Source organism: Ochotona curzoniae, unplaced genomic scaffold (assembly GCF_017591425.1).
Source record: "Ochotona curzoniae isolate NIBS_2020 unplaced genomic scaffold, NIBS_Ocur_1.0 contig_2404, whole genome shotgun sequence".
Classification (NCBI taxonomy): domain Eukaryota; kingdom Metazoa; phylum Chordata; class Mammalia; order Lagomorpha; family Ochotonidae; genus Ochotona; species Ochotona curzoniae.
In genome coordinates, this window is record NW_024465451.1 from 6,252,825 (window position 1) to 6,279,109 (window position 26,285).

The following is a 26,285-nucleotide window of genomic DNA, read 5'->3' on the forward strand; positions in this document are numbered from 1 at the left end:
CCCTTCGTGAACAAAGCCAACACCATCATCATCATCTTCTTCATCTGTATTGTTTACTGTCTGCCAGCTCTGTGATAAGGACTCCGTCTACCTACGTGCCACATTGTCTTCAGCTTGTCGTCACTGTTATTTTCGTGATTGTACAGGTGACCAAACTGGGCTTCAGAAGTGAGGTCACTACGACCATAGCTGCACTCACGGCTATCTGTCCATGCTCCTCTAGCGGTTGTCAAAAGGGGCCTCCCTTCAGGAGCTGTCAAGCCTCCAGGCACCTCACATCCCGCCTCCCCCCAGGCCGGCCTGCTGCCCGCTGTGGGATTCCCACTCTTTTGTTTCCCACCCTTCTCCTTTAAAGTCGGCTCGCCGGAGCTGCTCAAAGGAAGGAGGCTGCGATGGGAAAGGAGGGGCAAGGGGGCAGGGGCCGCAGCGTCTTGCAGAGGTAATCTCCCAACAATGGCCAAGCAGAGACCTGACCCTCTGGGGTCAGGACAGAGGGCAGGGCCCGGGTGCCAGAGCCCAGCTGTCCTTCCTCCCTTCTCCCTCGGGCGGTCCCTGCAGTTGCAGCAGCTTCATCGACCCACCTTCCCAGCAAGCTCCCCCTTCGGCCCCAGCCGGGACGGGGCTTGGATTGAGGCCCTCACCTCCACGGGTACCAACAAGATGACAAGAGGGATGCTGCTCCAGGGGCCCTAAGGACCAGGGGCTGCTTCAAGGAGCAGAGTCAAAAGGCTTGAGGCTAAAACTCCTTTTGGGGAGAGAGGGCCTTGCGTCCATTCCTGGAGGTGGGGGAAGTTCAGGCCCAGGACCACCCAGTTTGGTGCTGGGAGGGACTCAACAGATTAGAGACCTGGGTAAGGCATCCGCGCGCAGAGCTGTAATTACCCCTGGTGAGCTGGGGAGGCATCGGCCCCGGGATGCTGGAGGAAGGGAGGCAGTTAGACTCCCAGGCCTCAGCCTTTCCCAGCCTCTGCCGGGGCAGAGCCAGCGCAGCCCCGGGAGGGGTCTCCCACTGGCCTCTCCATCTCCCCCACATCCCCTCCCCAAGCCGATTCTGCTTAAGGTGGATGTGGGAGAAAATTGAGATTGCCGCCTCCCCGAAGCCTGAGTTCCCAGGCCGCTAGGCGAACCTTGGGGTATCCCAGGCGCTCCCCCACCAGCCGGTCACCGCGGCGGGGTGAGTCACCCGAGCGCTCCCTACATAGCCTGCTCGCGCGGCGGCGCGAACCAACGCGGCCGCAGGGGGAGGCCACCGCCCCGCGTCGCCCCGTGGCCTGGCGCCCTCCTCGGCCGCCGTCCCCCGAGCCGGGCCTCACGGGGCTCTGCGTGCGGCGCTCCGGGCCTGGCCGGGGCGGGGCGCGCACGGCGCGGGGCGCGCGGGGCCGGGCCTAGGGCGCTGCGGGGGCGGCCCTCCCCGCGTCCGCATTGGTACGCGCCGAGAGGCCAGGCCCAGCCCGGGCGGTACAATAGGGTTGGGCCGCGGCCGGGACTGGGCCGGCGCGGGGCAGGCAGTAGGATCGCGGTCGGGAGCCCACGAACACTGGGCGGCCGGCAACTGCGAGCCCCGTCTCGCCCACAGCCTCCCATCTTTTCCGGAGCGTCGCCATCTCCGACTCGTCGCCCTCTGGGCCGGGCGTGATGCGCCGCGGGAGCCCTGCCCTGGCCCCTGGCCGCCGTCGCTGTCGCCGCTGAGAACCCCCTCTTTGAAAAGCCCCCGGTGTGACGCCGCAGCCATGGAAAGCGGCCCGCGTGCGGAGCCGGGTCCCGGCACCCCCTCAGGTATGGCGGGAGCCACGCAGAGGCCCGAGGCGGGGAGGACGAGGACCGCGCGCGGAGGCCGAGGGGAGGCCGAGCCGGGACCGCTTCCCCGCCATCCTCCGGGCGCTGGGAAGTTTAAAAATAAAAGGCGGCTGCGGCTTGGGGCCACCAATTCATCTTCTGACAGCTGCCCCCTCCCCCACCACGGTGCGCCGGGCACCCGGGATCCACAGGGACCCACTCAGGAGTTGTCGGGACGACCCCTTCTGACCCAGCCCGGTGCTTTGTCGGCTTTCCCGGCTCACCCCAGGCCCCGAAGTGCTTTCTGGGCTGAGCTGGGGGGCTCCGTCCCCTTCCCCATCCCCCGTGGGGATGTGTGACCCTGGCCGGAATGTATGTGTGTGTGTGTGTGTGTGCGCGCGCGCGCATTGGGGTACAGATTCTCAGGCCTGGCGCCCTGCATTCCGAAGCCTGGGCCCTAGTGCCCCCACGCCCAAGGCCCTGGCCCAGACCTCGCCCCCACCCCATCCGTCCAGCTGCCGCGCAAAGGGCCTGTTGCTGCTGCAGGCTGGCGGGGCGGGGAGGGGGAGGAGGAGGTCTCGCCAGGCGGCTGCCAAGTAACCGGCCGGATAAAGGCGAGGGGGAGGGGGAAGCGGCATTGTTTGGGGCGAGGGCGGGAGCTGGGGAGTGGGCCGCCTCCCCCTGCAGCCGGGCCAGCTCCAGAGCCCACCCAACCCGATCTGGGAAGAAGCGAGGGGCAGAAGGAAATCTGCTTATTTTGTCCATCCGCCTCCCCAACCTCTGGGTCTGAATCTCTCTAAAGGAGGTGAAGGCTCCCTTGAGGTCGGCACCCCGGGGACCTGCCACATCCTTCCCCAGCGGCCGTTACATGCAACACACACACACACACAGTCTCAGTGTCTCCAGGCCCCAGACCTTCCTTCCCTACCGCTCACCGAGTCCACCACCCACCCACCCCCATTGCCCAGGACTTCTGCAAATCCCATTCAGAGCTGGAAGCAGCTGATGGGGGGTGGGGACAGCTTTCTGGTTGGGCCTGGTGGCGGAGGAGGAGGCTCTCTTCTCTTTCTTCCGGGAAGGGGAGAGGCAGAGCCTGCTTATTTAGGACCCAAGTTCTAGTCTTACTAACTCAAGGGGGACCCCACAGAGTCTGGGAGCCTGTCACCTCCCTGCCCCCTGGAGCATGAGCCCAGGATGAAACAGTGTCTGTGGGTGCGGAGAGCCCGGGAGAGGTGGGGCCCCTCCCAGTGCAGGCGTGGGTGCTTGGAGGGAAGTGGTGTGGGTGTGGGAGCTGGGAGGACACGGAGCGTGGGCTGCCTTCATCCGACTTGCTGGGTTTCGGGAGCTGTGTGTAAAGTGCGCTAAACACGTGCCTGGGCCTGCTTGGACTGTGCTGAGCCCAAAGGCTGGCCTCTGTCCTGGGTCCTCCATCACTCCTGTGCCTCGGTACCTGAGGGTCCCCAAAGTTGGGGTGCACATGGTAGCCTGAATGGGGTAGTGACCTGGACGTCCAGCACCTGAGCCCCTGGGTAGTTGGTAATGAGCGCCTATGCTGAACACCAGCAGGGTGTTTTGGGGATGCTTGGGAGGCCTGAGTGGGGTGAGACATCTAGGGTGCTGGGTGGGACTGGGTCTTCTACACACCAGGGTCTAGATGGAGTTACAGGAACACGACCCACATAGGTGAAGGTGATGGGAATCACCTCTGAGGCAAGGGCTTCCTGGGGAGTAAATGCTGTGCTCCTAGCATGTGTTCTGGGAACGATTGAGGCCTAGGTCTGAGGCTCAAGTGCCTGAGACATGGCTCCTGTCCCCTCGGAGGTCCCCCTTGTGCTTGAGCTCACTGACAGGAGGCATGTGGCATGTGGGACAAGGATGGCACCTGCTCCGGGGTCAGAAGACCCCACTCGCCATTTACTGGTCACCAGCCTGCAGCAAGTGACTTAACACCTGGAGCCATTGTTTCTGGCCCAAACAAATGGGAATAGTGTTATCAAGCTCGTGGGGTTAATGGGAGGGTTAGACATGAGACATGTCAAGGAACCTGGCGCACAGACACCAGACACCCACAATAAAGTGCGATTAGCATGATTGTGGTTATGTTCACGGGAGCCCATGCCAGCACGGGGGCGTGGGGCGCCCAGGGAGTCAGGTTATTGCAGAACCTTGGCTCTGGATGTGCTCTAAGTCTCTACTTCTCAGCTCGTCTTCCCCGAGCCTTCAGTTTCCCTATATGTCAAAGCAGAGGAATGCTAGAAACGGACCCGCAGGGGCCCTGGGCTCCTCCAGCCACATGCCCAGGCCCAGGCACAGCACACAGCACCTTCTCCCTGTAAGCCCGTTCTTTGTGCTATAATTTTTAACTTCTTTAGAGCCTGGCCAGAGACATGATTCATTAGAATGTCAGGAGCTAAAATCAGGGTGGAAAGCAAGTGGGATGGGAATCCTAGACAGACTCAAGCCAGGGAGAGGCTAAGGATGAGAGGGCTTTGGGTCCTGAAGTGGCGCCCAAGACTCGAGTGACAGCCACCCAGCATGGCTGTGCTAGTGCCTGACCATGAGCCAGAGTGGCAGGAATGTGTCTGAGACCCCATCCTTACCCAGTGCAGGGGAGGAGGAAGAGGCAGTTGGGCGGTAGCTGTGCTTGTGGAAGACTTCACGGAGGAGGCTTTTGGAGTAGACCTGAAGGATGAGTAGAAACTGGTGAGACTGCCACAACAACCACACTGGCTGGCGCCTCCCCAGTGCAGCTCCCTGGCCCTGCTTGGGCTGGTGGGCCCAGTAATGAGACCTCTAATGAGCCCTTAATGGGCAGTCACACATGCAAATGAGGAGTATGCCAACTTAGCCCCCAGCCCCACCACCCTGCTAGGATGAGCACCTGCTACTGCAAGGGAAGGGGGAAGGGGCTGACAGCAAGATTCAGTCAGAATGTTGGCACTTGAGGGTGGTGAGGGCAGCTCTCAGGGCCCATTGGGGCAGCCAGTCAGGCAGCAGGCACGTCCTTGGGTTCCCACTGGGCTTTGGGGCCAGGGAGAGAGCCAAGGAGCCAAGCCCAGATAATGCAGCTTTGTTGACTGCTGGTGGCTCTGCCTGGCACCCCGGGGCACAGCCTTCAGTGTTTCCTCCATCACCTCTCAGCTGCAGCTCTGCCCAGAGGGGAACAGGGAGCCTGCATGGGGTAGGCACAAGATATGGCTACCCTCCTTCTCCATCCTTGCCTGGGCACAGCCTCCCTGATAAGTTGAGTCGGTATTCATCTGTCAACTCCCCACACAGTGCTTAGTTCATCAGGTATATCAATGTGTTTGTTCCCCACTTGTTCTTCACAACATCTCCTGGGTCCAGACTAGCAGACTCCCCGAGAGGCCCAGAGAGATAGTTAGACCACTAGGCCCTGGCAGAGGTGGGGTTTCCATTCAGATCCAGTTGGCTGTGAAGGTTGTCAGGTGGTGGTGGTGGTGGGGGGCTTCTGGCCCTGTGTTTCAGCAGTCCGTCCGGACACCCACATTCCATATTGGAGTGCCAGAGTTCAAGCTGTCAGCATATCTGAGTCCAGCTGTCTGCCAGTGAACACCCTGAGAGGTGGCAGGTGACAATGGATCGGATCGTACTGTCTCTGCTACCAGGTGGGAGTCCTTGATTGAAGCTCTTGGCTTCACCTGAGCCCACCCCTAGTCACCTGCAGGCATCTGGGGAGTAGAAAGCTCTGTCTCTCAAATAAATAATGTCACTAAGCAAAATAACATTAATGAAGTGTGTGTTAAATTATCATGACCAGGCCAGCCAGCAACAGGGTCTAACTGGTGCATGAATGGTCTTGCTTGGGACCACAGGATCTTTTCTCTGGCAGGCAGCAGTACCTCTTCCCTACCCATTTCCCTCCTCCCTGGGCTCCTGCGAATGCTGCCAAGTTGGACCAGAAGAAGGTCCCCAGCCCAGGTGGTGGTGACTTTCCCAGCCTGTGGGTCATCGCCAGGCCATGGCCTGAAGCAAGGTCTCCATTCCCAGCATGTACACACCCCAACCTAGGCAGCGGCTGCTACTGCTGGGCTGAGGAAGGGACTGGTGGAGCCTGGGCTGCGGGATGGGGTCATTTCCTGCCGCCTAAAATAACAGGAAGTGGGTGCTCCTGATTGGAGGCCAGGAACAATGGCTGCGGGCAGGCTGGGGAGCTCCTTCAGATCTGCAGTCTTAGTTCAGTTCCCGGCTTTAGAACCCACGGAAGCACACGGCCTAGTCCCAGTGTCCCACTGTGCAACCACAGGAGCAGGCCATCCCAGTCCTAGTGCGCACTCAGGCGTAAAGAGTGCCAATGCCATGGGCTCAGCCTCGCCCCAACCCCAGCCCCATACAGTGGTCCTTCCTTCCTGCCCACCACTCATTCTCTACCCCAGGAGGCTGTCCCCCAACACCCTCCCCCAGGTAGCAAACCCACTTGAGCCCCTCAGCAGCTGCATGGCTTCAGCAAGCATCTTAACTGCTTTCAATCCATTCCCTCATTTGTAAGATGGGGTAGGAATATCTACATCTTAGGACTGTGGCCAAGATTAAGGGACCCAGTGACTTGAATGTGTTTAGCTGGGTCTGACATGTGCCATAGCCTTTGCTCTTGTTAACTGGCCTTTCCCTGGGCCCAGGCTGAGAAGTGCCCGGAAGGGGCAGGGCAAAAGTGATCTTGCTGCGACTGTATAAATATACAGGGGACATTGTGTTTCTGTGTGTGTGTGTGTCTCGGAGGAGGTTCCTGGCTCTGTGGTGTGTGTGTATATACGAGTGCCTGTGTATAGCTCTGTTTCCCATGTATGTGTGAGAGAAGGAGGCAGAGAAGAATGTGGCTAGCCTTGCATTGTGCAGCTCCTACATTGTTTGGTGTCTGGGACTGCTGTGTGTTCATCTGTCTTGCTGGCCACCCTCTCCTCTGCCTCCCTTCCTGGCTGTGTCCACCTGGGCTAGTGTTGCCGCCTCAAGCTCCTATGAGAGCCCGGGAGGGGAGGGGGCCTCTTGCCAGGGGTGCTGCCTGCCTGCTGCATCATGTCCCTGCCTTTCCTTGCTCCTACTGGGGCAGTGCCCTGTACACCCCCCCTTCCCACCCAGCTCTCATCTGGCTACTGCCTTACACCAGCTTGGAGGTGGGCACTACTCCTAGCCCCCTACCGTCTGATGGCCAGCCTGGGCAGTTGCCTTCCCTGCATTCCTGTGCTCTGAGCTCACCGCCTGCTTGCCTGCCTGCCTGCCTGCCCCACCTGTACCCTTTGCATTTGTGGGGAAAGCCTCCCCACGGGGGAGGCACCCAATCACTTCCTGCTCTAGGGAACAGGCCAGAGCCCCAGGGTAGGGTGGTGTGACCGTCTGCCAGGGATGATGTGACAGAAGGGTTTTGTCATCGGGCAACCCTGGGTTCAAATCCCAGTTCTGACACGAACATGAATAATGCACTTGCTGAGTAAGAGGTTTTCTCACCTGTGACATAAGGACCTTCCCCAGGTCTCTGCCTTTGGCTGTCCCGAGAATTAGACAAGAGAAAGTGCCTGGTATATGGCAGGGCTTCATTGGGTTATCTGTTTTTCTTCCTGGGCTTGGACGCTGACAGAGGACACTCTGGGCTGTGGTGTGGTCCCTATGTGTAGAGGTTACAGAGACTTGGCTTTGGGAAGCTTGGGGGCCTGACTGTGGGGGGCTTAGTAGCTTTCCACAGTTTCCCCATCCCTCCCTCTATCCCCCATCCCTCCCTCCATCCCCCAATCCATGCAGACACAGGTTTCCAGCTCAGTGCCAGACAGGTCCTAGGGAAGGCTTTGGGGCTGCACACACATTGCAAGGACCTCCCTCTCTTCTCTGTGAACCCTCACACTCATAGGGGCAGGCCGGGCCAGGGTGGGGCAGGGGTCAAGCAGACAAGAAAGCAAGGCTGGGTTTATCAGTGTTGTTAGGAATATTTGGCCTGGCAGGAGTTGCTGGGACAGGAGAAAGGAGGGGCAGGAGGAAAGGACACTGCCTGCTCCCGGAGGGTTGGGGGCTGAGAAGTCAATAGCCTGAGCCCCGTGATGCCCACTCCCCTCATCCAGGGACTGGGCGCTCCTGCCTGCAGATCCCCATGACAGCCTCTGTGGATGAGATGGGATCCTCTGGCTCCATTGTGTAAGCAGCTCCTGTGCCTTTGCTTTGCTCATGTTCCTCGTGCCAAGAAAGAAATACAAACTGTCTGTTTCTTATCCAGTTCTTAGCAAACACTTCTGGTTGATAGCAGCGTAGCAAAATAAAACCAGCAGTGGCAACAAGCCTGCAATCTGGCACCAACCAAAATATGATTAGATTAAGTAGTGGAGGACTCACATTTAGTGACTGAAGGTGAGAGTAATCAGAAATGGATTAGCCATACTGTCTAGATAATTAACCACAGAATGAATTGAGTTGGGTTTAATACAGTCTGTCCCCAATAATGCTGTTGTGATGCCATTGCATTGGAGCTGGCATCGTTCTGAGAAAATACTTGTGCTCAGGGCCAAGAGCCTGCCAGGTCACAAGAGAGCGCCAGGCATCTTGTTGGTCTCTTGAGAAGTTGCTTTTTTTCTTTTGTTTTCTTGTTGAGTTTCTGAGGTCAACACTCATTATTATTTTGATTGATTTCTACCTGAGTGGTTTAGTCCAGGTGGCTGCCCAAACTCAGTGGGGATGGAGTTGTTTTGCTTCCCTTCAAGTGTTTATTCCTTTGCCAGAATTTACCACGAGGATCTTTTCTTTATCAGAGCAAAAATACCCTTCTAGATGCGCCTTCTGTGGGCCATGGTGGCCTCAGTGTAGCCCCTGGTCCTCCTGCCACTGCCTTTTATGATTGCCTCCCTGTCCCTGGGACCATGTGGCCCCTGGGGGATACATCCAGCACAGCCCAGCCTCACGGGGCTGCCTCCCTGTCCAGGAGGAGCTGACTGCAAGGGAAGTTTTAAGTGGAGACTGTGACCATGCTGCAAAGGCCCCCAGAGCCACAACTGTGCAGAATAAAGGAATTTATCCTAATATGAGCAGCCTGGGAAGGCCTCCCCAAGGGAATGATTGCTGAACATAGAGGAGGAGAGACGAGATGAGGATCTTCCATATGATGATTCACCCCCAAGTGACTGCAGTGGTCGATGCTGCGCCGATCAGAAGCCAGGAGCTAGGAATGTCCTCCAGGTCTCCCACATGGACACAGGGTCCCAAGGCTTTGAGCCGTCGGTGACTTTCTTCCCAGACCACAAGCAGGGAGCTGGATGGGAAGTGGAGTTGCTGGGATTAGAACTGGTGCCCATATGGGATCCTGGTGTATTCAAGGCTAGGACTTTAGCCGCTAGGCCACCGCGCCAGGCCCTCAAGCATTTTCTTTACCTTCAGAGGAATGGCAAGGCCATGATCACACCTGTGTTTAGGAAAGATGAGCCTCGCTGCTCAGGGGCGAGCAGGGCGGGAAGAGCTGTAATCAAGGAGGATTTTGCAGTCAGCCAGCTAAGAGAGGTGACAGTGCCATCTGCCAGGTTGTAGTCCACCCATTTCTTCAGTGCACGGATAGCTACAGAGCACCTGGGTGCCAGGCCGGGCTGCATGGGCCTCAGAGCTAGAATAGTCAAGCAAAGTTGGTCCTTGTGGAGATTGCAGTCTACTGCAGGAGACAGTGTTAAGACAGTGCTAATGCCTATGGAGAAAACAGAGTTGGTCAGAAAAAAATATTATTGCAAAGGGATGAGGAGACTTTGCCCATTGTAGATTTCCTTTTTTATTTATTTATTTATTTATTTATTTATTTTTATTGGAAAGGAAGATACACAGAGAGGAGGAGATATAAGATCTTCTGTCCGCCGATTCACTCCCCAGGTGGCCGCAATAGCCAGAGCTGTGCCAATCCAAAGCCAGGAGCCAGGAGTTTCTTCTAGGTCTCCCACGTGGGTGCAGAGTCCCAAGGCTTTGAGCCATTCCCAACTGCTTTCCCAGGCCACAAGTCTGGAGTAAGATGGGCAGTGGGACCACTGGAATTACAAGTGGTGCCTATATGGGATCCTAGGAAGTGCAAGGCTTTAGCCACTGACTTTAGCCACTAGGCTGCTGTGCCAGGCCCTGGGCCCTTCTTTTTGTTTTTAAGGATTTATTTATTTTTATAGGAAAGGTAGATCTACCTAGAGAAGTTGAGACAGAAAGATCTTCCATCCACTGTTTCACTCCCCAAATGGCGGCAAAGGCTGGAGCTAAGCTGATCTGAAGCCAGGAGCTTTTTTCAGGTCTCCCATGTGGGTACACTGTCCCAAGGCTTTGGACCAACCTATACTGATTTCCCAGGCCACAAGCAGGGAGCTAGATGGGAATTGGAATAGCCAAGACATGAAGTGCCAGTCCTATGGGATCCTGGTACATGAAGGTAGGGAATTAGCCAATTGAGCCATTGTGCCATGCCCTAGAAAAGCACATTTACAGATAGGAGATACAGAAAGATCTTCCATCTGCCGATTCACTCCCCAAATGCCTGCAGTAGCCTGGACTGGGCCCTGCCAAAACAGGGAAGCAGGGACTCATTAGCACCATTGCTGCTCTGTCCTGGTGCCTACATGAGCAGGAAGCCAGAGTTGGAGAGTAGAACAGGGCATCCGATATAGGCATTCTGATGCAGAACCTAGACATCTTGACGCTGGAGATTAACTGTGAGTTTCAAAGCAGAGGAAAGGGTCTCAAATGACCCCCAATCATAAGAAACTGGAAGGGTAGGCTTGGCATCAGCGAAGATGGGAGATGTTGGAGGAGCAGGTCAGGACCTCTGTTTGGGAGTTGCATGAGCGAAACTGGCCCTCCAGGGAGAGGTCAGGGCCAGAGGGACAGATTTGGTTGTCATCAGCACAGTGGTGGTGTTTAAAGTCGAGAATCTGGGTGAGATCACCCAGGGCGTGCGTGCGGGCAGACAGGAGTGCCTCGCTGAGCCCTGGGGCTCTCTGGTGTGATTCGCTGGGAAATTAAGGAGGGGTGGTGGAGAAGTCAGAAGGAAAGCCAGGAGGGTGCTGAAAGGGGTTTCACAGCCTCCAGGGGCCAGCTGTGTCAGATGCCACCAATGGGTCATGAAAGAGTAGGCCACTAACTGGCTGCTGGGTTTAGCAGTGTGGCAGTCATGGGCTAGCCTGAGAGGCCACCATGGAGTGGGCACTCTTAGAAAGCAGGTGAGGTGATTCTTTTGGAGACACATGCTGTTCCCCGAGTCCCTTCCAGGAGCCAGAAGTGACGGATCTCTTCACTGTCTGTACCAGCAGCTGTGGGGAACTGGGGCCCCATCAGGTTCAGGGCTGGCCCAGGGTCCCACACAGTGTTGAGATCCCCGCTTGGGCCTGTCCGGCCCTGCTGTGTCTGATGCCCAGCTGAGAGCCCTCCCCAGCCTCACTTCTGCCACACCCTGCTCCCAGCCTCCCTTCCCAGCGCCAGTCGGGATCTGGTTGGGGATTCATTGTCTTGCCTAGTGGGTGTGATTTGCCTAGGTGAGGACAAACATCTGCCTACTAGTTTTCCTTACAACACTTGCAGCACGCACAGGTACTTAAAGAATGACAATAAGCAGGCCTCACCCTCAGCCTGTGAGCTTGGTACTTACACATCCAGGCCTTGGCCCCAGACAGTTCTGGGTACAGATCGTAACTATGCCATGTATTGGTCCTGTGACCTGGGGCCAAGCACTTAGCAGGTGAGTTCTGGCTGCCTTGGCTGTTGTAATGGAGAGAAGATGCTGTGCCAGTCAGATGAGAGCTGCAGGGGCGTGAAACATCTTTCCGTGAGTGAGGGAGGAGTAAGCACCTGCTGAATGGCTGCCACTAGATGTGCTGCTCACTGGAGCTGGCAAAGGAATTCTCACTGGGCCACGGTGTGCAGCTGGTATAGGGAGAGCTGGCTGGCCTGTCATGATGCCTAGAGGCTGGCTGAGTTGGCCAGGTCACTGGGAGCCAGGCCTCCAGCTAGGCCTTTGGAGCCCAGGAAGCAGGAAGGGAAGGAAGGAAGAAAGGAAGGGGAGATAGCATGAGCATCAGGTTGTGTCATCACCTCTGTTCTGATACAGGTGGGGCTCTGGACCAGCAATGAGGGGTTATATTTAGGCTCCTTCACTTAGCCAAATAACCTCTAATTACTTAACTCCTTTGTACATTTATCCACCTGTTTGGAAGAAATATTTCTAGTAACTTCATCCTAAGTATTGTCATTCAGCACTAAAGCTAATATGTGGGGAGGCAGGCATTTGTGCTACAGTGGGTTAAGCCGCCATATGTGACACCTGAGTCTCACAGTGGAGTGTCAGTTTGAGTCCCAGATACTCTGCTTCTGGCCCACCTCCCTAGTGGGAGCCTAGGAAAGTAGCAGATGATGACCCAAGTATTTGGGGCTCTGCCACCCATGTGAGAGACCAGGATGGAGATCCTGGCTCCTGGCTTAGGCCTGGCCCAGCCCCAGCTGATGTAAGCATTTGGGGAGTGAAACAGAGGATGTAAGATCTTTGTCTCTTCCTCTCTCTCTGTCATACTGTTTTCCAAATAAACAAACTAATTCTTTTTAAAGGTTTATTTTATTTTTAATGGAAGGGCAGAATACAGAGAGGAGAAACAGAGAAAGAAAGACCTTCTCTGTGCTAGTTCATTCCCCACAGTGGCTGGAGTTGAACTGATCTGAAGCCAGGAGGCAGGCGCTTCTTTTAGGTTTCCCACATGGGTTCAAGGGCCCGAGAGCTTGAGCCATCCTCCACTGCTTTACCAGACTGTGAGCAGGGAGCTAGCTTGGAAATAGAGCAGCCACTAGACCACTGTGGAGTGGATAACGTCTACACAACATACAGGAGGAGCTGTAGCACAGAGGACACACAGAAAGCAGGACTTCAGATAGTCCCATTTCACAGCCCAAAGCAACCAGAGGACACCCACCTCCCTGGAAAAGGCACCAAGCATGCCAAAGGCCACTCCTGGGGTGCCCCTCCCTGCCCATGTGTTTTTATCTGTAGGGAGGGGCTGCGCGCCACAGTCCAAGAGAACCAGGGTTCCCAGAGCTTGGTGGCAGCAGCCAGGAGGAAGAAGTGCTCCCCCAGGGAGGCCCCCTTGCACAGCCTGGCCTTGCTCCCCACACCCAGGTGGGTGGCTGTGTCCCTGCAGGTCCCTTGGTCCCCAGTAAGTAACAGCAGATGGCATCAGCAGATGTCTGGCACCTGAATGCTGAGATTCCTCTTGGTAAGACCTGGAGGCATCCTGAGACCCGCAGAAAAAAGTGTTGGCTGGCACATGAATTATACCAGGCATTTCACCGCCACCCTGCTAGCTTATGCCTAGTGCCTCTGTTTTACAGATAGGAAAACTGAGGCTTAGAAAGGTTGTCTTGCCCAAGGATACTTGCTGGGAAAGAAAGCTCCCTTTCCTGTGTTTGGGTGCTAAATTCAGAAAAGTTAAGGTGGCTGATGCTGAAAGCCCATCTTGCTGCCAGCCCTCAGTAGACTCACGCCCTCATATGTGCTCATTTGCTAGGTCACGTGGCTTCTTTACTTGGTTCCTAGCTATCTTTTATAGGGTTCCTGGAATGTTCATGTCTTCAACAAAGAAATCTGACTAGGGAAAAAGAAGTTATAAAGTGGATGCAATTGATTGCCCATCCCACTGGGGATTTTAACAACATGGGCATCCCACTTGTGCCCACATTTGTGTCCTTCCTGTGGGTTAGTCCCCCATGCCTAGCACTGGTACCCTCTGTGAGTCAGGCCCTGGGACCCAGAGGTGGAGTAGAAAGGTGAGGGAGGCAGGCATGGAACCCAGGCATCACCATTTGGTGCACTAATAAGGGCTAAAGTTTACTCCATTTGTTTTCCCAGTGCCCCCTGCACCTCTCCATCCCATGGCACACGCCCTTCTCCTAGTCAGGACCTTCCCCACCTCACTTTACCCAATACAGCAGCTCATCCTTTAGCTCTTTGCTCAACTGTGACTCTCCTTCAGGAAGCCCGCTGATGTAGATCGACCATCCCCACCATGCTGTTCTTCCCCCAACCCCTGACACAGTCCTTGCTCTACTGTAACTGCCAAGTGCTTTGCCTGTCTGCCCTGCTGGAGGGTGAGGACCACACAGACAGGGGTAGCACCTGCTTTTCCACTCCTGTCTCGTTAGTATATATGGGAACAGACCCAGCACATACAGAGAACATACATGTCTGAATGAATGCAGTAGTTGGATGAAAAGGCAGCCCTGGTACACACTGACCCTCTTCCTGTCTTGTGTCACTCTTGCAGCTATGGGAGCCAGGATGCCCCCGGAGCCCAGGCCTTCTCCAGAGGGTGACCCATCCCCCCCACCGCCACCACCCCCAATGTCAGTCCTGGTCCCAGACACTCCTCCGGACACCCCTCCTGCCATGAAGAATGTCACCAGCCCTAAGCAGCTCTCGCCGGAGCCAGAGAGCCCCCCAGGACAGGTGGAGCCTCTGCCAGCACCCCAACAGGAAGAATCCCCTTCTCCAGAAGCAAAGAACAGGGGGCCCTCCCCACCAACCACGGGCCCACGGGATGCCAGACCTGCTCGAAGGAGCAGTCAGCCATCCCCAACGGCAGTGGCAGCGCTGGCCTCCGACAGCCCTCCCGCCAAGCCAGGTGTGTTGGAAGTCCCCAGGGCTGCACTTGGAGACATCCCCCTCCTGGTCTGTAGGAGATGGGGAAAGGGATGAGGGCTGGAGGGAGCAACCCCCACTCCACTCCCGGGAAGATTCTGATGGGTGTGTGCTTGTTCTCTCTGCTAAGATGTCAAGAAGGCAGGAGAGAGACATAAGCTGGCCAAGGAGCGGCGAGAAGAGCGGGCCAAGTACCTTGGTGAGTGAGCGGGTGGCATGGTGGTCACTGGAGCCACCACCATCCTATTAATAACACTGATGCTTCTGGACCATTTCATTATGTATGCCGCATTAAAAGCAGCGCACACGGCGTCTCACTCAGTCCTCACAGCCCATTAGAGATACAATGGCTCAGGGAACTGAAATCCTTTGTAAAAGCTGCAGGGCCAGTGGAATAGCTGAGACACACCCAGAAAGCCCCAGCACACTTCACATCTCCACCCCCACCCCCACAGTCTGTGGGCAGCTCTGCTGGAGGACCCCACATAGGATGGCCATCTTGTACTGAAGAACTTGCTTCTTCTCTTTCAGTCCTGACACCTGAGGGCTAACTCGGGAGAAGCAGGGCTCCCGCGAGGACTGTGTTCAGGATGGCTCCCACGGGAGCAGGTGTCTGAGCATGGCAGGGGTTGGGGATGGGGCTCCACTTCAGGGCTGGGGCAGCAGCAGGCAGGCTGCTTGGAGGAGAGGCACTTGGCTGTGAGCAGCCTGCAGAACCCCTCACCCAGCACTGGGCTCCTTCTGTCACAGCGGCCAAGAAGGCGGTGTGGCTGGAGAAGGAGGAGAAGGCCAAGGCACTGCGGGAGAAGCAGCTGCAGGAGCGCCGGAGGCGGCTGGAGGAGCAGCGGCTCAGAGCAGAGCAGCGTAGGGCTGCCCTGGAGGAACGGCAGCGGCAGAAGCTTGAAAAGAACAAGGTGGGGGTCTGCTACTTTCTTTTTTTTTTTAAGATTTATTTTTATTATTTTTTCATTGGAAAGGCGGATATACAGAGAGGAGAGACAGAGAGGAAGATCTTCCGTCCAATGTTTCACTCCCCAAGTGAGCACAACGGCCAATGCTATGCCGATCTGAAGCCAGGAGACCCTTCTGGGTCTTCCACGCGGGTGCAGGGTCCCAAGGCTTTGGGCCATCCTCAACTGCTTTCCTGGGCCACAGGCAGGGAGCTGGAAGGGAAGCGGGGCTGCCGGGATTAGAACCGGCGCCCATATGGGATCCCGGGCGTGCAAGGCGAGGACCTTAACCACTGTGCCACCTACTTTCTTGCAACTGGGTGTTCATAAGCCCAGAGCACTGTCCCTGTGCCTCTGCGGCATCATGTCTGCCTGGCCCTCGGTCCACAGTCGTGTCCCTGTGTCACTGTGACTGGGCCTGCTTACAGCTGCAGTGTTTGTGCCCATATGAACCACTGCCCACATCTGTATGCAGGCCCATGTGGCCATAGTATACTTGTCCCTTAACATCTACAGGGGATTGGCTCCAGGACCCCCACATGCCAAAATGGTAGATGATCAAGTCCCTTGTATCAAAGAATGTAGTATTTTTATACAACCTGTGCACATCCATTCCCATGTGCTTTAATTTTTATTTCATTTTATTTAAAAGGAAGATATATATGGGCAGGCGGATCTCCCTTCTGCTAATTCATTCCCCCAAATGCCCATAGTAACTAGGGCTGGGCCAATTTAGGTCTTCCACATGGCAGGCAGGGAGCTAAGTGCTTGAACCATCATCTACTGCCTGGTAGGATGCATGTTAGTAGGAAGCTTGGTCTGAAGTAGAGCAGCTGGAACTTAAAACCAGAACTCTAATAAGGGATGTTAAGGCATCCCAAGCAGTGACTTAACCCACTTGGCCAAACGCTCGCAGCTTGGATACTTTAAATCATCTCTACATTCAGTTAAAACACCTCATTAATGCCACATAACTCATCACTGTACTGTACTGTGTTGTTTAGGAAGTAGGGAAGGGAGGAGCGTCTGTGGGCTCAGCAGAGGCAGTCGCTTTTTTTCCTGACACTTTGTCGGCAGTTGGTTGACCGCAGGTGTGGATGCATAAACACGAGGGCCCACTGTGTACAGACGAAGTGTCTGCATGAGCCCAGGCCTGTCACACACGTAGGGCTCTGGCTCAGACCCTGGTGAGGAAATGATGGGAGTCATGGCCCAGCCCTGCCGAGGAGTCCCAGGCTGCAGGGGACACCTAGTCCTTGAGGTCAGGATCCCAGTGCCAAGGGGAGCTCATCTTGCCCAGCAGCCCCAGGCAGGGCAAGGACCTGGGGCTTCAGTTGCAGCTTTTGCACCCAGGAAATGACTCAAGAACAGCCAGAAACACCTCAAGAGCAAGTTGAAAGGGATGTAGCACACATGGTCCTTAGTCATCACAGGGCTTCCGTAACCTTGGTTACCTGCGTGAGTCAGGAAAAGCTTCCTGGGGGGGAACCAGGAGGTGCTGTCCCAGGAAGCAGAAAGGCCTCTCTCCCAGGTCGCCATGAGTGATTCTGAATGCAGACCTCTCTCCCCTGGCCACCCCCTCCAGGAGCGTTACGAAGCAGCCATCCAGCGGTCAGTGAAGAAGACATGGGCCGAGATCCGACAGCAGCGCTGGTCCTGGGCAGGGGCCCTGCACCACGGCTCTCCGGGACATAAAACCAGTGAGTGGGCCAGAGGGGCTGCTGAGTGAGTGAGCAGGAGAGGCTGGGCAGAGAGCAGCCCCTCACAGGAGGAGCCGGCAGCTCTCTGTGGTAGGCGTGGCTTGCTCCGTGGGACTATGGCTTCTGAGACGGTCTGTGAACAAGTGACCGACTCAGACAGACCCACTCCAGTTGGCCCGTTCTTCAAACCTGTCATTTTAGGAGTAGCCTTGTGTGTTCCTGTCAGTTGTTACTAGTTGGTAATCATAAAAAGAGACGTTAACGCCCCACAGACATTGTCACCCTCTGTCTCGGAAGGTAGATGCTTGTGTCTGAGTCTTCCTCATGGCGAGCTGTCATGGGTTCTAGTCTGATGCCCGGCTGGCATGGATGGTCACCATGTTGGACACCCCTGCAGCGGCGAGGTTTCATGTTTCTAGCTGCTTCTCTTGGAGTCTGTGCGCATAGAGCTGCCTCCGTGTGGCTTGATGTCTGCCTCGGTGTATATCTGTGACCTTGGAGATCTCCGCAGGGGGGTGCTCCCGAGTCACAGACTTGGGGTCCAGCCCTGGCACTTGCAGGGTAACCATTAACTTCTCACTGTCTCGCTTTCTTCATCTGTGTAATGGGGGTGATGATCCTGTGCATCCCCCCGCCCACCAAGCTTGTAGGTAGATGTCTGGAGGATCAAAGTGAGGTAACGTGTGCCTGGCACCTGGTAAGCATCCAGCACAGCTAGCCCCCACAGGTGTCGCCACTGGACTGCCTCCAGGTGCTTGTGCCCATGTGTATATGGGACTGGGTCTGGGTCTGACGCGGGGTCATCCATCAGTGTCTTTGTTTCTGTCCATGCATGTCTACATATGCGTGCGCATGTGTGCATACCTACCACGCTCTGCCTGCCTGCATGTCCTTGTCTTGGTGTCGGGCGACTACGTGGGTTTGTGCAAGTGACTGTGACCATGTGGGTTGTTGTTTAGGAACCTCTTTGCATTTGTCCCAGTATGTGGGTGTTGTATCCATAGCGCCTCAGCCGGGCACTGTGAGCAAGCGCCAACCCTAGCTGTTGGGAGGGGTTGCAATACCCAGCTCTAGGGAGATGGCTGCCTTCAGCCTGGCCAGGAAGATTGTAGTTTTTCTAGTTTCATACCATCTCCTCCCTCTATTCCTTCTCCGTCGGCTCCCCCAGCCCAGGTTGCCTTGGGTCACCTGCTCCCCACCTTCCCTTTCCCAGGCCAAGGCGGCCTCCCCCTCCTCCATCCCCACCTGCCCACTCGCCCCTCTCCTGCCCTGCCCTCGGAGCACCCTGCATGGAAGGCCTCAGTGCCCCCCTGGCTCCTGTCTGGCCCGGCCCTAACGCCGTGTCTTTTCCCCTCCAGGTGGGAGCAGGTGCTCCGTGTCGGCAGTAAACCTGCCCAAACACGTGGACTCTATAATCAACAAGCGGCTCTCAAAGTCCTCTGCCACGCTCTGGAACTCCCCCAGTAGAAGTAAGAGAAGGCCCAGCCTTCCCCCTCCAGAGCCCCCCTCGTAGTCCCCCACCAAACAACCTCCAGAGCTCTGCCAGAACGCTACCCCACCATCCCCGCTTGACCCACTGGGGCTCTGTGCCCCTGTGCCCCTGGGGGAGCCGGCATTGCGCCCCACAGGAGAGGCAAGCAGAGACAAAAGACAATGCCCAAGAGGGCAGAAAGCCTGACAGGGGCCTTCAGTACAAGTTAGGCGCAGTGGCTGGAGGTGGGGATGAGGGCAGACAGCCCTATCTCCAACCACACCAGCCAGCTAGCCTGGCCAAGTGTAGGCAGGTGGCCTTGCCCACCGTGTGTCAGACCAGTCTGGGGCCTGGGGGTGGAGGGAGGGGGCCCCGTGTGCAGCCTTGAACAACCTTCAGAGCCAGAGCTGTGGCCAGCCAGGGTGGCACAGTCCTGCTTTCCCACCATGCCCAGATACTCACAGTGAAGGAGCCATGATAGGAGTTATTTATAAGTTTCTCTAGCTTTTATTTGGTTGCTCTGTTGCCTAGCAACCAAATCAGCTGCTGTACCAACCCCACCTGACTGAGGCTTAAAAATAACCCAGCAGCTGAGGGGAAGAGCTGGATAGCCTTGGGCACCCAGGCAGGCTCACAGCCTCTCCCTGGCACAGGACTCTCACTATGGGCTCAGGAGAGCACAGGGACCCTAACAGCGCCAAACTCGGGGGAGCACGCCACATACCCCCACCAACCCTCTGGAATGAGAAGGCTACTGGGAAGCCCCAGTCCTGGGTGGCTCCTTCGCTTGTGTTCCCAGTTCAGAACCCTTTCCCTTGGGGAGAGCCATGTAGGGGACCCTCAGATGATGGTAGATGATGCCCAGCAAGTGTCTGGTGGCCTGGGTCTGCAGTGAAGGTCCACCCTTGCCTCTACAAGTACTGACCGGCTCCGCCTGGTATTTCTTCTCCAGATCGCAGCCTCCAGCTGAGCGCATGGGAGAGCAGCATCGTGGATCGTCTCATGACGCCCACCCTCTCCTTCCTGGCTCGAAGTCGCAGTGCGGTCACACTGCCCCGCAACGGCCGGGACCAGGGTAGGGGCAGCGGCCCTGGGAGACCTCTGACGAGGGTCCGGGCAGGGGCCAGCGTTGCCCCCCGGCCGCACCCCGACCCCACTCATCCCTCCGCAGCCGTGCCCCTGTGCCCACGCTCGGCCTCAGCCAGCCCCCTGACGCCGCCTTGCAGCGCGCCGCGAAGCGTGCACCGCTGCGCCCCTGCGGGGGAGCGCGGAGACAGGCGCAAGCTCAGCGCCGGGGGCAGCCCCGCCGCGGTTCGCCGCCGGCCCGAGGCCTCGCCGGTGAGTGGCTGCAGGCAGGCGGGGGGCGGGCGGCTCCGGGCAGAGTAGGGGTCGCTGACCAGTGTTCCCGCTCCCCGCCCCCTCCCCACCAGGTGCAGAAAAAGGAGAAGAAGGATAAGGAACGGGAAAATGAAAAGGAAAAGAGCGCCCTGGCCCGGGAGCGTAGCCTCAAGAAGCGCCAGTCGCTACCCGCCTCCCCGCGCCCGCGCCTCTCGGCCGGCGCCTCCGAACTCAGGTGGGCGCACGGCTCCTCGTGGTCATTCATTCACTCAATGACGGGCACCTGCGCCTGGTGCGCGCCCCACCCCTAGAGCACCAGTTCCTCCAGGGCAGGTTTTTCTGTTCTTTCTCTAATAACCCTCTTCCTCTCTCATCTTGCTTTTGTTCTTCAAGATTTATTTACTCAAGTGAAAGGCAGAGTGACAAAGGGTCTTTATCCACTGGTTCATGCCCCAAATGGCTGCACCCCAGCGAAGGCCAGGAACCCACCCGGAACTCCATCCCCGTGTACCCCATGAGTAGCAGGAGCCCAAGCACTTGGACCAAACTCTGCTGCCTTCCCAAGGCGCATTAACAGGGAGCTGGATTAGAAGCAAAGCGGTGGGGACAGGAGCCAGTGTTCACACAGAGGCCTGGTGACAGGCCCCCTTCTGTTTGGATCCCTTGAATACCCCCCACGGGTGGCTCACTAGCTGATAGTGTTCACAAGTTCTGAAGACATGTTGGCAAGCTCAGCCAGGCCCATTTTCTGCCCTCATGATCCTGCAGGCTACCAGGGAGACATCAGAGGGACTTAGAAATCTCTCATTGCACAGGGGCTGTGGAGGGTGGGAGGTGGGACCCAGACCTCACTGGAGCATGCTCCCGAGTTAGGCTGTGCCCCAAGAGGGAGTGCGCACTCGCTGGCAGCACCTTCTCCACCTAACCCTCTTTGCCTCTCTTGCAGCGCCAAATCCAAGGCCCGGCCAGCCTCTCCTTCCACGCCCTGGCACAGGCCTGCCTCCCCCTGCCCCAGCCCAGGGTCAGGCCATGCTCTGCCTCCAAAACCTCCTTCCCCCCGGGGCACCATCGCTTCACCCAAGGGCCGGGTTCGGAGGAAGGAGGAGGTGAAGGAGACCCCCAGTGCAGCAGGGCCCGAGGACAAGAACCAGAGCAAGCGCAGGGCCAGTGAGGACAAGGAGCCGGCTGCCCCAGCCTCCCCCGTGCCCCTGGCCACGCCCCCGCCCACCCCTGCCCAGCCCCCGAAGGAGCAGCCCGCCACTGAGACCCCTGCAGGTGGGTGTGTGGAGAAGCCCCCTCTGGCTGAGTGGGGGGAGAGGGGCGCGGTGCCCACACATGCTTGGGCATTGTGGGATTGGAGAGCAGGAGAGGCAGATGGCCCCTGCCGGCCAGCCCTGGGTCCAGGCCGGGAGTGCAGGCCACTCTGGGTCAGTTGAGGCCCTAGGGGCCCACAGGTGTCCCTGTGGAGGTAGGTGAGTTAACTCCTGGTCCTGGATTCCCTCCAGACACTGCTGCTCCAACCTCGACCTCGGTTTCCGCTCTAGCCCCCGCGCCACCAGCTACCCCGAGCAAACCCATGGCCGGCACCACTGACCGAGAGGAGGCCACTCGGCTCCTGGCAGAGAAGCGGCGCCAGGCCCGGGAGCAGCGCGAGCGCGAGGAGCAGGCGCGGCGGCTGCAGGCAGAGAGGGACAAGTGAGTGCGCCCCCTCGGGCGGAGGGCCTGCGGGAGGGCTGGGGACCAGGGCTCCGCAGGCGGGACCCTGAGCCAGGGAATTCGCCCTAGGCGAATGCGAGAGGAGCAGCTGGCGCGGGAGGCGGAGGCCCGGGCCGAGCGGGAAGCCGAAGCCCGGAGGCTAGAGGAGCAGGAAGCCCGCGAGAAGGCGCAGGCCGAGCAGGAGGAGCAGGAGCGGCTGCAGAAGCAGGTGCTCGGAGGGCGGGCGCGGGGCGGCTGGGTGCGGGGCCTCGCCCGAGGGAGGGCTGGGGGTGCGGTGGGGCCCAGGCTCACGGGGATCTTTGGCAGAAAGAGGAGGCCGAAGCTCGGATGCGGGAAGAAGCGGAGCGGCAGCGTCTGGAGCGGGAAAAGCACTTCCAGCGGGAGGAGCAGGAACGGCAGGAGCGCAGGAAGGTGGGCGGGGCGGCGGGAGCGGGCAGGGCGGGGCGGGGGGGGCACTTCTCACCTGGGTTGTGTTTGGGGCTGCGTGTTCGGGGCTGCGTCTGGAAGGGCTGCTGACCAGTCTGGAGACTCGAAGCCAGGGCCTTGGCCTTGTAGAAGTTAGGACAAGGAGGAGCTGCTCCACTTCCAGGGCAACCAGGCCAAGTTCTGGTTTATGGCCTAGAAAGAGTTGCTGTGATCTGGGAAGGGCCCAAGAGCCCCAGGGCTGGCTGGTGGGAGATGGAGGATTCCGTTAGGGCTTGGACTTAATGACCTGGGGTCTCCAAACAGCGCCTGGAGGAGATCATGAAGAGGACCCGGAAATCAGAAGCTGCTGAAACCAAGGTCAGGATTCCCCAGAGGGCAGTTTTGGATGTTGGGGACAGGGTTGAGGGTGCAGGAAGAAGGCTATGGATGGGCACCCAAGCCAGAGCCGAGGGGCATGGCACCACTTGGCACCTGGGCTGGACATCCAGGTGAGGCCAGGAAGGCCTTTGGCCTGACTGCTCTTCTCTTCATCCCAGAAACAGGATGGGAAGGAGGAAAAAGTCAACAATTCCAGCCCAGGTAAAGCCTCCCTCCCTCCTCCCCACCTCCCAGCTACCTGCTGTCTCCCAGCCCCTGACCAGTGGCCATGCCTTCCCTATGCAGAGCCTGGGAAGGCAGTGGAGGCTCGCCCCTCGGGACTGCCGAAGGAGACTGTGCAGAAAGAAGAGCTGCCCCCACAGGAGCCTCAATGGAGGTACCAGCCCCTCGAGGCTAGGGAGTGGGGAGGTGGGCTCAGGCTGCTTCTGGTAGGGGACCTGGGCTGGCCTAGGAAGCCAGATGCTGAGCCTCGGTCCCTGCTCCCACAGCCTGCCCAGCAAGGAGCTGCCAGGGTCCCTGGTGAATGGCCTGCAACCCCTGCCAGCACCCCAGGAGAACGGCTTCTCCCCTAAGGGACCCTCTGGGGACAAGAGTCTGGGACGGGCCCCAGAGACGCTGTTGCCCTTCGCCGAGGCAGAAGCCTTCCTCAAGAAAGCTGTGGTGCAGCCCCCGCAGGTCACAGGTAAGGGACCCCTGCCCTGCCCTCTCCATTCCATGCCTTCTGGGCCTGGGGGCCTGGGCTGCTTTGACTGACCACTCCCCCTCCTGCACCCCCTTTTCCTCAGAAGTCCTGTAAGGCACAGCTGTGAAGGCCCCTCCGCAGCACCTGCCAAGATGTCTGGAGGAAAGAGAGAGAGAGAAGTGGGGAGCAGCCCGGGCCCCTGGCAGTCCTCGCTGTTGTTTGTAACCTGCACCTTATAGACGGACATCTCTGTGGCTGGAGCAGGCCTGCCCTTAGTGCATTTGTGTGCTCCCACGCGCGGACACCTCCCCTGCCCCGCACACACGCACACTCACAGCCTCTTTGGCCTGGTCCCTCAGGGAAGGGCCACCTGTAGTATTTGCCTGGGTTCCGTGGGGTACAGCGGATGTGAATACTGTACATAGCTCGGGCTCAGACCCCTCTATGTGGAGGGGGTGGCGCAGGAGGCAGACCCTCCCCCAGGCTCCCTGGGGAGATCTTCCTCTATTTAACTGTAACTGAGGAGGGACCCCAGGCTGAGGGTGGGGGCACCTTGAGCTTCAGGGGTACCCCTGCCTCTGCCTCGCGGAATCAGTGTTACTGCATCCAATCAAATGTCTCCTGAAATAAAGTGAGAATAAGTCTGCCAGTCCTCAGAGCTGGGGGCCACCATGGCCTACGCCCTATACTCCACTAAAACCCTTACGCCCCAGGCCTGTGGTCTCCTAACTCCCTCATTTATTGTTTTAAAGATTTATTGTATTAATTTAAAAGTAGAGTTACAGAGAGAGAAAGGGAGAGAGCTCTTTTGTCTGCGATAGCTACAACAACCAGAGTTGGGCCAGTCTGAAGCCAGGAGCTTCATCCAGGTCTCCCATGTCTGTGCAGGGGTCCAAGAACTTGGACTATCTTCTGCTGTTTTTCCTGGTACACTAGCAGGAAACCGGATCAGAAGTGGAACAGATGGGGCTCCAACCAGCATCCATATGGGACGCTCATATCACAGGTGACAGCTTAAAACATTGTGCCATACCACCAGCCCCCAATTCCTTCATAAATTGGTTCAACCTGTGCTAGGCAGTGGACTGTACACTGGGGGTGCAGTGAAAGGAAGACGGGGGAGCAGGTGAAAGCTGTCCGCCTAACCTTCATGCCCACTCCTCGCCCCTCATGTCTCATGGAACCCCAGTTGGTTCCAGCAGCCATTTGCCTCCTGGGCGCCACTGTGCTTCTGTAAAGGGGGCTTCTAGCCCAGCAGTTGCATCGTGATCATAATGACCCAAAAACAGTGGCCCCAAGCCCCTCGTGAGTGAGCGGTGGAGGTGTGCGTATGTGACAGGCTCTCGCCCACAGACAGAAAGGGGAACCTAGGGCTTCTGGGGAAGGCTTCCTTGCTTTTGAAAAGAGGCATAATGTGACAGCCCCTCCTCCCAGTAACCCACACTGTGTGTGGTCCCTGCCTACCTCTCATCAGGGTTGGGCTGAGTAACCAGAAGGACACAGCAGGTGTGGGGTGGGTAGGGCAGCGGTACCTCTCATCAGAGTAGGATACACTTGTCCTGGTGGGTTGCTTGCCAGTCACTCCCTGGAGGAAGGCAGCTGCCGTGTCATGAGATACCGGACAGAGGCCTAGGCACCAGGCCGGGAAGCCACCTGCCAGCCACCACACGAACATACTGGGCAGTGAGTCCTCCAGCCCCAGTGCAGCCTTCCCACGACTCCAGTCTTCGTCAACAGCTTGGCCGCTGCCGGCTTTCTTGCCCTTGGAAACAGTGAGGTCATACATGTCTTAAGCCAAGTTCTGTGCTCTATCATCTGTCGCTCCCTGGTAGCTGAATCCATGAGGGGGAGAGCGCCCTGTCTGCTCTGCTGGATGCCTGGAAGCAGCTACGTGGGTTACACCAACCAGCCTGACAACAAAGCCAGCGTCAGGGCGGCAAGGGGCAAACTGGGGCACTGGGAACAGTGTGGGATCCAGCCCCATCTCTGAGCCACTCTCACTTTTCGAGCCAACAAGAGTTGGGTGTTCTCTGATATGTGGCTGAAAGCTTCTAACTCATGTAGAAACACAGACCCCCAAAGCCTAGAAACATACTGTTATTGTAGTGTACCATAAAGGTGGAGGGAAAGATGGGCATCCAGGGGACCCACTTGGGAGGCATCCTCTGTGGTGGCAACGTCAAACCTGGCCTGGAGAGTGCCGGGCCAGCCAAGTGAAAGGCTGGGCGAGGACGTCTGGTCACAGGCCTGCTGGGGAAGGGGCTCAGCCAGCCCAGGTCTCGCCTCGCAGAGCACTTCCAGCTCGGCCAGCAGCCCCTACACCTGATGCAGAGGGCAATCCCATCTGAACACTCCTGGGAAGTAATCGCTCACACGTTCGTGTAGTCTATGTGCCAGTCCCCGTGGAACATAGGACAAGTGCCAGGCACAATATGGTAGTTAAACAGAAAGCAGGCCCAAGTTTCTAGAACTTCCTGGTGGGCAGGATGTATATTAATCACAAAACCATGTGAACAAACCTAAGAATGGAAAATGTGGAAGTGCCCCAAAGGCAGAGCGTGGGGAGCGAGGAGAAGAAATAGCAAGGGGGTCTAGGGGAGGGGAGGGCAGGACACCAGGGACAGCTGACCGAGAGGTGTTGAGCCCGCGGTCTCAGGGTGAGCCTGTGTTGACTGGGCAGTTGGGAAAGAGAAGACGACAAAGGAAAAGCCACGTGGGCAGCTCTGTGGGGAGAAGCAGCTGTGTGGGCATCTGAGAACACCACAGTGCCAGGCGCTCAGGATCAGTGGAGCGCAGAGACGGCCGTGGAGGGGCTGGTGTGGTGGCATGACTGCTCAAGCTGCCACTTGTGACAACAGCATCTCAGACCGCCAGTCTTGTCTGCTCTGATGCTGATTTGGCTCCCTGTTAACATATCTGGGAAAGCAGTACAAAGTGGTTCAAGTCCTTGGGCTTCAAGCCACATGGAGACCCAGGTGGAGTGCTGGGGTCCTGACTCAAGTTTGGCTTAGCTCCAGCCTATATGGCTATTTAGGGAGTGAAACGGGATGTTCTCTCTGTATGTATAAGCCTGCCTTTCTTTTTTTTTTTTTTTTAAAGAATTATTTATTTTTGGGCCCGGCGGCGTGGCCTAGCGGCTTAAGTCCTCGCCTTGAACACGCCCGGGATCCCATATGGGCGCCGGTTCTAATCCCAGCAGCTCCACTTCCCATCCAGC

At 57.6% G+C, this 26,285-nt stretch overlaps 1 protein-coding gene across 4 annotated transcripts; it reads left to right on the top strand.

The window, feature by feature from the left end:
* Positions 1–1,435: 1,435 nt before the first annotated feature.
* On the top strand, positions 1,436–23,712 carry MAP7D1 (MAP7 domain containing 1). Of its 4 annotated transcripts, XM_040974205.1 has the most exons (18): positions 1,436–1,776; positions 14,034–14,390; positions 14,538–14,606; positions 15,158–15,321; positions 16,943–17,057; positions 18,416–18,526; positions 19,481–19,603; positions 19,700–19,866; positions 19,959–20,101; positions 20,813–21,141; positions 21,372–21,561; positions 21,652–21,790; positions 21,889–21,993; positions 22,312–22,365; positions 22,545–22,587; positions 22,672–22,762; positions 22,875–23,068; positions 23,172–23,712. In XM_040974205.1, the coding sequence occupies exons 1-18, from the start codon at positions 1,731–1,733 to the stop codon at positions 23,180–23,182; spliced, it is 2,451 nt and encodes an 816-aa protein (XP_040830139.1). In that variant the 5' UTR covers positions 1,436–1,730; the 3' UTR covers positions 23,183–23,712. The 4 variants fall into 4 exon arrangements, with proteins under 4 accessions (XP_040830139.1, XP_040830138.1, XP_040830141.1 ...); XM_040974204.1 differs by having other exon boundaries at positions 19,481–19,866; XM_040974207.1 differs by lacking the exon at positions 18,416–18,526.
* The last annotated feature ends 2,573 nt before the right edge of the window (positions 23,713–26,285 follow it).